Source organism: Anopheles moucheti, chromosome 2, assembly GCF_943734755.1.
Source record: "Anopheles moucheti chromosome 2, idAnoMoucSN_F20_07, whole genome shotgun sequence".
NCBI classification, from domain to species: domain Eukaryota; kingdom Metazoa; phylum Arthropoda; class Insecta; order Diptera; family Culicidae; genus Anopheles; species Anopheles moucheti.
In genome coordinates this window covers 10,306,850-10,317,150 of record NC_069140.1, presented here as the reverse complement: position 1 = coordinate 10,317,150, position 10,301 = coordinate 10,306,850, and the positions used below count along the sequence as shown (strand labels likewise).

At 47.6% G+C, this 10,301-nt stretch overlaps 2 protein-coding genes across 2 annotated transcripts in view; both read left to right on the top strand.

Moving 5' to 3' along the window:
• The first annotated feature begins 235 nt into the window (after window positions 1–235).
• On the top strand, window positions 236–3,548 carry LOC128298115 (cilia- and flagella-associated protein 58-like). Its single transcript, XM_053033853.1, has 7 exons — window positions 236–358; window positions 434–783; window positions 854–1,480; window positions 1,541–1,668; window positions 1,741–2,318; window positions 2,392–3,108; window positions 3,199–3,548. The coding sequence occupies exons 1-7, from the start codon at window positions 236–238 to the stop codon at window positions 3,367–3,369; spliced, it is 2,694 nt and encodes an 897-aa protein (XP_052889813.1). The 3' UTR covers window positions 3,370–3,548.
• Window positions 3,549–8,446: 4,898 nt separating this feature from the next.
• LOC128299758 (ABC transporter G family member 23) overlaps window positions 8,447–10,301 on the top strand; it is a 38,968-nt gene continuing 37,113 nt past the window's right edge. The window contains exon 1 of the mRNA XM_053035825.1: window positions 8,447–8,676. Coding sequence (XP_052891785.1) covers window positions 8,501–8,676 — 176 coding nt within the window. The 5' untranslated portion in view covers window positions 8,447–8,500. The remainder of the gene's footprint in view (window positions 8,677–10,301) is intronic.

The following is a 10,301-nucleotide window of genomic DNA, read 5'->3' as shown; positions in this document are numbered from 1 at the left end:
ATATGGAGGTTAAAAACCAGCGTGACCTCATTGCATGCTGCACCTTACGATACGGAGCGTAGTAAGTTTCCATGGAACCATAGCAACGGAACGGAGTTGTTTGTTGGGAAAAAACAGCAGTGGAAAATTTTTACTCCAAATCCATCCCAGCACGAAACGGACGTATATTGTAATTAAGTGCAAAGCCACGCTTCAATCATCTTTGGTTCAAAAAAAAAAAAGAACATAACATACAATGGACCAAATAGAGGAAAGTGGCGAAGATTCGCAGGCACCGGAATCTACGTTCGAGGATGATCTGGTGCCGAAAGAAATTACGGACGAATTTTTCGAGGAGCTTTGCTCCAAAGCTAATCTGGTGAGTATATTTGAGTTTGTTTTCCTTTCAAACAATTCCAAACCTTTTAATTTTGGTATTTTTTGTCCTTTGCAGACTGTGAAAGATCTGCAGGGTAATGGACAGTATGGGCTAGCGGAAGACTTCCAGAAATTACTCATTACCGGTCAAAATTTGCGGCAGCAGCTAATCGAGGAGCAGGACCGAATCGCCAAAATGCAGGACGAAGTTTCGGCCGCCTCGGGACGAGTGGCACAGGCGATGCAGCTTTCCCAGCGCGATCAGGACACCATCCAGACGTTGAAGTCGGAAATTCAGGACGCGTGGAAGCGTGCGGATGCGGCCCAAACGCGTGAACAGAACGTCCAGGAAGCGATGAATCAGATGAGAGAGAAGCTGGAAAAATTGCATGCCGAGAGTGATCGTTATGGTGATCGAGACGAGGAGTGAGCATTATTGAATGATAGAGGGTAGTTTTCTTGAAGGTGCATTTACTGTGCTTCTTCTATCTTTCAGCGTCGGTTCATCGATGAACAAACATAAGGAGGGCATATTGCGCGAACGGGATCGGTTGTATGTGGAGGTAGAAGAGCTGAACCGTCGACTGCACACGCAACGCTTGTACATGGAAGAGCTGGAGCAGAAATGTTTCGAGTCGGAGACAAAGGTAAAGGAGCTGTACAAGGTGTTGGACGAGACGTCGAACGAAGCGTTCCGGGACAAGCGGCAACTGGAGAGCCTGCAAACGCAGCACACCGAAGTTACCGCCGAGCTGGCAACCAAAACGGAGGAAGCGAAGCACTTCAAGGTGCTGGCAGACTCGAACCACAAGACCACCATACAGCAAAGCATGCAGATGGCAGCAATACGCACCAACTACGAGCGCGTTATGACTACCAACAATCTGACCCAGGTGAAGCTGGCAAAGTCCCAGGCGGACTACGATAATATGGTGCAGCTGAAGGAAAAAGTGACCAACGAGCTCAACACGAAGGTGAACATTTTGAAGCTGAAGGAGGACGAAAATAACAAGTTTCGGTTGGAAAATGCGAAGCTGTTGAAAACGCGAGAGCTGCTGCAGAAGCGCATCCAAGCAATCGAAGCAACAAAGGGAACGCTTGACCAGGAGGTGGCTAAATTTAAGTACGTATGTACGGGACAGTTTTGAAGTTGCATGTTAATGGAAAACGCTTCGGTTTTTAGGAATACGATAGTGACATTTGAGAAGGAGCGGGATGCCTCGAAAAAATCATTCGACATGGCCCGAAAGCAGGTCGATGCAGTGCTCCGAGAACGGGATTTGGTACGAAAAGATCTCGTAAAGGCAAACAGTGAGTAGTAGCTTGTAAGCAATCTCACAGACCACCTTTTCATTAACTCCACCGCGCGTCTTTTATTCGCAGAAACAATTACTGACCAAACGGAGCAAATGACACTGCTGGACAAGCACCAGAAAACGTTGGAGAACGAAATCAAGGCACACCAGGCCGCGGCACAAAAACAGCAAACGCTATTGCTGAAGGTAGAGAAAGATCGTGACCGGAACGCGGAAGAGGTCCAGAATCTGTCGGACCGCATCGAGCAACTGAACGAAGATTTGCTGTACAAGCAGAATCTAATTGGGGAGTTGCGCGAAAAGCTGAAGGAATGCGAGGCCAAACTGTTCCAGTGTCAAAACATGCTGGAAATTACACGTGGCGAACGGAACATTTTCGAGCGCGATTTAACGACCTGCAGCAAGGAGACGGAAGGTTTGAAAGAGCGGCTGAAAAATGCAATCCGTACGGTGGACCAGCTGAAGGAGGAAAATGCGAACAAGGTGGCTGAACTGTTCAAGGCGAATAAAACGATCGACAAGGTGGAAAAGGAAAAGCAGGCGCTCAAAACCGACGTGCAGAACATAAGCATCGCTTTGCAACACTCGAAATCCGAGCTGAGCGAAAAGACGAACGAAAATGTGCGGCTTAATAAGACACTTTCGGTACGTTGTGTGTGGTTGGGTTGTGTATTTTTTAAACTGAAAAGTAATGCATCTTATTTGACGCTTTTACTAGGACGATGCGACGAACATGACGCGCCTGAAGAAGCAACTCGAAGGAGCCATCAACGAGAAGGATCTCGTAAAGGTACAGCTTACCCAGCGCGTGGAAGAGATTAACAATCTGACGGAAAAGCTAAACATGCTCAACATGGCACTAGATCGCGGAGAAAATCAGTACCGTGACCGGTTGGACGACATTCGGCTGCTGAAGATCGAGATAAGCAATCTGCGCTCGCAGCGCAATCTGTTGACACGCGGCCTCGCCAATACGGCCGACATGCGCCAAGAGGTGTTGCAGCTGAACCGTGTGCTGAATCAGGAACGCGTGAAGGCGCGTGCACTCGAGGACGAAATGCTCACACCGATGAACGTGCACCGTTGGCGAAAGCTGAGCGGCAAGGATCCGGAAAAGATGGACCTGATTGTGAAGGTGCAAACGTTGCAGCGGCGCGTACTCTACCAATCGGTAACGGTGTCCGAGCAGGAGAAAACGCTCCAGCAGTCGGAGAAAATGTACGAAGCGCTGAAGGAGGTGGTAGAGAAGCTACCGAGCCATAAGGTCAAGGAACGGCTATCCGCCACCCAACGGGCACTCACTGCACGCACAAAGAAGCTGAAGGCCCTAGCGGCAGAAATTCGCATCAAGGAGCTCGACTGCAAATCGAAAGACTGTACGCTGGAGCAACTGAAACAGGCGCTGTTGGACACTAAGAAGGAGCTGGTAAAAGAGGTAAGATAGCTGACAGTTCCCGGCGAGCGTCAGAAGCGAACATGATTTATTCTAACACGCCTCCCACCACCGCCTACGGTGTAATTACAGAAACGTGAGAAAATAAAGCTCGTCGAGAATATTCGTGGCCATCGGGCGGATGGTCCTGCCCTTACGGGGACCAACACCAGCAGTGATATCATCGTAATTCGCACGACCAGCCAGACTGCCCACACGTCCAGCTACCGGACGCTCGGTTCTGGGTTTAAGGCAATCTGTTAAGAATTCGTTGCGACTGGAAACGACGAGGTAAAACGAATACTTAATAACTCCATCGTACGCGATAGTGTAACGCATCTCTGTGCGCTTGCTCGGCGTTGCTTGATTTAATGCCAAGTTCAATATTGACTATTTGTGGGGTGTTTTTCCACCCCCGTTTCTGCTACGAAGACAACAAATTGCGAACCATTCCCGCTGATGGCGTTGTGCTGCGAGATTATAAGAAGTGTGAAAATAAATATTAGTACAACGACCGCGCACGCCTTTGGTCCAATCCGAACAAACAGTCAGTCAGGTTGAATGCTGAGATACAGGTACCACCAATCTTGGCTACAGTGCTAATCGGGGGTTGCGCTAATGTCATTGGGCGCGTCAACGTGCCAGCTTGATGTAACGGCGACACGGAGTTAAACAATTCCTTGATCAATCCTCGAACACGAGCGGCTTGTGTCGGTCCACGTGGTTGATGAAGGGTTTTGTATTGACCGTGCTTCCGGCAATTAGTCTGACCGGTGTAACTACCTGCCGGGTATGATAAGGTGGGAGTCGTTTGGATATGGTGATGCAATATGCAAAACCCAATAGGATATGTCACTTTTATCGTTGGTAGACACCAACTACAGCACGCAACACTTGAATCGAACAGTGCGCGTTGTTTTATTAATTATTCGCGATATCGTAACAACTGCAAACGTTGGTGAAAGTATCATATATTTGAAGATTTAATTGCAGAAATTAAAGAGCGATTTCTTGAGTAAATTCAAATATAATTCGCAAAGTTCAATAACATTGAATTGTAATTTCAAGTGAAGTTCAGATTTTGCATCGCAAGCCGTGCGTTCTATGCAAGTAATGAAAGTCAGGAAACGAAGAATGAATCTTCTCACAAACAGGTTTTCAGTGCCTTGGTTCAGAACCGCAGCATGCCTTTGGCGCTTTTAAAGCCGCGCCTTGGAAAACCCAACGTCCATTGCCCTTCGGTGAAGGTCTTTTCACCGTTCGCTTGCACTGCCGCAGGGGCCATTGGCCATTCGTCATATTTTTCATTATCAAACGCAATAAAAGTCGCCGGCGCAGTGCATCGCGTTTGCAATAAATAGCCTTGACTGTGCTGCTAGTCAATTGGATTGAAGCGCCTTGCCAAACCCGGCGGGGGGAATCTCCAAGCAAACGGCGGTGTCCTTGCTGCACGGTCGCCTACCGGTGATTGTCTACCGCGACGATGCTTTTAGAATCTGATAATACAGAAAACCTGTTGTTCTTCGAACCGATCGGTTCAGAATGGACTCTAGCAATAGCAAACGCCGCGATCGCAATTTGCTGTAAGCTGCTGTAGAATTGAAGGTAATATACGCATCGTAAACATCGCCTTTCCAACCATTCCAAAGTGTCATATGAATCGTAAAGTTATGACCCCACCTTACGACCTTTAGACTCTTTAATTCTCTACTGCAGGGTATGTGATGTGTGCGTACTGGAAGGGAGGAATGAATCTGTCGCAGGAATGTCGTTCGGCAGACTGCAGGTTGTTGTTATTGCTGGTGCGAGTGTAGCCTATTATAGCGAGGCAGCGTAGATCTCCCTGAGTGAGACAAACAAGTTGATTGTGTAATAGATTTGTCAACAAACCTCCTGCGAGAAAGTTTGCTAGATTGAATTTCTAGCTAACTCCGCAAAGTCCCTCCGTCACGTTCCGACGTCCACGGCATGTTCCCTACCCCGCGTTAGGTTAGGTTCTGCACAAACATTCCCATCCAGCAACGTACTTTCGTTAGATGAGAGTGCGCCAGGCTGGCGGTTGGTAGCGTACACGAAAACATGCGTCCAGTTGTTCAACGCCGAGTCAGATCGAGCGAGGTAATGGCCGGGGCAGCCCAAGCCCGTGTCACGTAACGCGGAAGACGCAACCACCCGGGCATGATCGGGCACCGAATGGATGCACTTGTTTTGCACTCGATGAATCGCATGCTAACCGGTCGCAATCACCCGACGATCAGCGTAGCCGATTATGTTCGTACTTTTTTTTTTGCCGAACGAACCAACGCTGGACATTGAACGAATGAGATGGCGGACGGATTTGAGGGGTGGTGTGGATTAAAATGGCCGTACTGAGCAGCTTGGACATGTTCGGTTGATGCTGACGCATTACAATTAAACACATTTCTCACGCATGCCTGCTGATTAAGTTGGCAGTACACGGTTTAGCTTATCTTCGTGAAATATCGGCTTACAATATCATGAAATTTCGAATCTGGGCGCCTCATCGTTTTGAAAAAAAAGCGCACATAGTTTAACGAGTCGGTTTTACTCAATAATATACATTATATTGCCCGTCCATTTAAACGCGCCTGTGAGTCAGATCGCTGCGGTTGGTTGGTGTTGTAGACATTGTGAAAGACATCGAATGCCATCGACAGCGAATGGTGCGCATTTCCGATCCGTTCGGATTTCGAAGCGCATTAGTTTTTCACGGTCGATCCAAACGATCGGAGAGCATTAAACTTGAGGCCTGCTTCCATAACACTCAAGGATGGTTAAGCATCCGTGCGTGGTTGAAATGCGCTGCTATACATTAACTTCAGATTAGCAGTTCGGACCGATCGACCTCCGCACCGGGTGGAACGAATTGTGTGATAACACCGAGCGGTGTGAGCCAATGCCAATGCAGACGAAATTGTTTGTTTTTGTTTGACAACCTTTAACACGGTCTCCAGCTTCAAAGTATGTGAGGGCCCCATTTCTACGCTCGTGCAACATATTGTCGCAATGGTTGCCATCCATGATTTGTTTTTGATTATCTAATCATGATTTGGTGAATATAGGCACGAAAAAATTGCAAGATCATCTCTATCTCTGGTGTGCCAGGTTTCCAGGGTTAAACGGTAAACAGAAAGTGGAACCGATGAAACAAACCGCACGAAATGCCACCGGCGGTACGATGTGATTGCTCAATGCGTGACATTGGCGAACGACAACAACAAAATTAAGCGACGAACCCTTGACACGAACGGTCGAATGAATACAATCGATACGATGGAGACGCCCGCTTTCCCGTAGCGGGCAGATGAACTCGCCCATCGTACAGGTAACCGAATGAGTTACTCCTTCATCCACAAATCTAGCTAGATAAGTAGCAAAGTTGGCTATGCCTATTGCGCTGTGTTTTAAATTAAGAAAATCCGGTGGAAATTTCGATTATTTAAAGGCAATTGTGGCGTATTGTGAAATCAACAGTGGTTTTTGGATGCAGTTCACTCGTTCTCTTACAAGAATCGCTCACAATAAATGAACCAATAAGACAAACACATTGCTCAACACTTCCATAGTAGTTTTTCGAAGGATTATGGTGTTTGTTTTAATTTTTGTGGTTGCTCTTTGTGTAAGTTCTGAGCACATTAATATCCACCTGCGTTCCGTTGCAGTAAGCCATCGGTGTGCCATATACGATTGGTGTTTCAATAACTCGTTCTCTACAGCTCGTCGTACGGATTACGTTCAGGTGCAACACACGCATACCACGCGTGAGTCTCCCCGATGAACCGTGTGCTGAGCACCAAACCGTCCGAAGGCGCTATAGATCGCGTCTACGAATGCGATCTCCACCGGTCTGGCAGGTTTATTGCGTTTCTAGTCGCCGTAGGTGAATGAAGTGTTTTTCCACCGTCTTGCCGTCGAGCCGCGATCGTCTGTTGTCTGTGTGTGCTGTGCAATTGAAAATCGTAAGGCGATCGTGTGTTTTAAGAAGTTCCTTTTTCTTACCTTTTGATGTAACTTGTTTCCTTGGAGTTGGAATTACTCAAGGCTTTAGTAGGCAATCAATTCCTTCTGAATTCCTTCCGAATTTGCAAGCTTTGCTGAAGAAACCTTTATGTTGAGGCTGAAACCTACATTGCTAACAATCTTCCGTGGAGTTTGGTGTAACTCGGCCGAGAAAACGTAGAGAGCAGAAAGAGTGATTCAGAGTGCGAGTGAGAGTGTACATCCCAATGCGTGTGCTCGCTGAGAAAAGAGAGTCATAATCGCGTGCCGTGAACTTGATCGCGGTTTGGTAAAGACGAAAGCAGGGCCCGGAGAAAAGAAACACACATCCGAAAAACACGACACAAAAGAAAGTGAGTGCGGTGCAGAAGAGCCCAACCACGGGGTGGAATAATGGGGGGATGGGAAGAGAAGAAATCCCCCCCCCACCTCACGCTTGGTGCCCGTGCACGACAAAAACAACAACAAACACAGAGTGCCGGAAAATGGGGTTAATTTAAAGCTTCAAGGTGTCGAGTGGGGTTTGTCCAGCCAAATGTCCCAATAGAGTTCGCTTCCTCCACTTCAACACATCGTCCACATCCTCACATGTTCAATCATTTCGCTGCTAATGTGTTGGTAGAAAACGATGCGTCGCTTTAACCTTGCTTTGGTTTGTTTAATTTGACGCTTCTCGCTAAAAAGATTACGTTTTGTGGCTCCAGTGCGTCAGAGCGATGGAGACAACAACAAAAACCCACCCCAAAATGTATCGGAAAGAACCTAAACGTTGGTGCTCTGTGTGTGACCGTGAAGATTTCAACGTCCGCTAAGAAACGATCAAGCGACGAACCCCGTGCGCCGAAGCAGTTGAGTGCGCTCAAAAGTGAGAATGCGAAACAAAACAAGAAATCTTCCGATCGCGAGTCATTGGCATAGCGGAAAGGCTGCTCCAATGCCCGTCTGTGTGCGTTTCCACGTGAGCAACGGGGCTGATGTGTTGGTGTGGCCGTCGTGATTGTCAGGCAGCTACCGTTGTGCGATGGATTCAATATCTATTATTTACCCGAAGGGGTGCAAACAGTTTGGCAGCTCGGAAGATACTCGGAGTGGCCACTTACTTTCGAGTGTGTAGCATATTCCTTCCTTCAAGATATTCTTGCCATTTAGCCATGGATTGTGAAGATAAAATTATTTATAAAAAAGTGATACAAAAGCCTCTGTCCTCAGCTAAATAAAACAAAAGTTAAATAAGGGCGCAAATTTAAAGGTCGAACTTTAAATTTTTCAACCTTCCACAGGATAGTACGAGTGTGAGTGTTAGTTCCGGGAGTAAGTTCCGAGTGTTTGATAAGTGATTGGTGCGATAGCCGACTATCTACCGAGTGCTAACAGGATGAGCAACACGACAATGGTCGGTGGCAACCAGCAACCTGCGGCCACAGCGCCAACGCAGCCGCCCGGGACACAACCGCAACCGACCGACGATGGTTTAAGTGTCATTCGGCCCGATCTGGACAAAAGGCGCATTCAGCGCATGTTTAGCTGGACCGCGGACTCGCCCGCAGTAACGTAAGTACCGCCCCCGATCATTTGCACCTGCGATAAGCGTAACGTGTAACACTGTCGCCACGGAAAGTACGCACAGCTTGTTAAAAGTCATTGTCTCCAAGGGGGCAAGGGCGAATAGGGCGTATGTTGAAAGATTCGCATTCACTCGCACAGTGACGAGAGGCAGGGATTTGATGTGCGGGGCAGGGAGTTTCAGGATGTAAATGGGGTCATCCGAGAGGTCCGCAGTGAAACAATCTTACCCGCGTCATCTAATGAGTGAGTTGCGAGCGATCGGGCTGGGGGATGGCAATTTGTATTCAGCACCCGCCCTGCACCGTCCGTGACCCTTTGGGTTCATTGAGATCCGATGGTAGAACGCTACTATTAATGAGCGCAATATCAATCACGACCGCGACACACCGCCGGGGAAGGATGTAACGTACCAATTTGTGGTGATGAGAGTGGTGGTTGAAGTTGTGGTTAGGAAACGCGATTGCGTCGTGTTTGCAAAATGGACACGAAAGACTACGCTATCTTTGCTGTTCTTGACCTTAAAGACGACGGTACCCGCACGGTACATTTGTTAACAAAATATTGGAAATGCTTACGCTGTGTCGCATGCTTACGTCAATACCTGTCCCGTTTCGCGATCACGATTGTGGATCGTGTACGGTAATGGATTTTGTGAATTTTGGAGGAAGAGAACAAACAGGAACCCCGGTACAATATTGACAGCGGGTAAAGGTGTGTCCCACGGTTGACCATTACGTTCCGCAATCACATTCCTTGGGGCGATTTTTTTAAGGGTAAGATTTAAGATCACGAATACCACGACCGGGCCGGGTGTTTGCCAGTAGACGCTGCAGACCGTTTACGTCCACCAACAGTAATGCACACGGAATATGTACGCTCTCGCTAATACAGCTTTCTACTTCAGGCACTTTCACTAAACCTAAGCTGTGTCACGTTTCGAGCGTTCAAGGTGCCACAGCTTGGTTTCGGGTGCAGTGCTGCAGTGTTGTCCGGTTTTTCGGGGAATATTGTTACAACAAATCTTATCAACATAATTCTGCTGATACTGAACTTTTTTACTATCGTGAGAATAATTGCTTGTTTACTGCCAGACATGCATGAATAAAAATGAATCCACCTTCGACGATAACAAGATCCAGCTAATCCATTATAACAGCAGTAGCACGGTATCTTCCCAGCAATTAAACTCGTTTGATTGTGTGTTTCATAATCATTGAACACCGGTGACCGCTCGACACCTTTGCTGCCCTAGCCTTGCCTTCTTAATGTTATCTTTGGTGTTTCTACTTTTTTTTTAAACCAATAATTGCCACACTCATTCGTTCAGGAGACGAAGGCATGTGATGATCATTAGCGTTGCTCGACAACTCCCTTGACATTCGGAGCGCTGTGACCTCGCCACGGATCCGTCCGGCGCGACTCGATCATAATCTAAGCCCCGTAGCCTTCGAATTGGTAATGTGGCTGCTAGCCAGGTGGTTGCTTTTTAACGGACAGGCTTCACACCGTATCTACGAGCTGTTCGACCGATTTTTGTCGCCTACCCGAAGGTTTAGCTTATCACCCCCAAAAAGCTTCCTACCACGAAACTAGTTTTCCTGTTGTTTTGC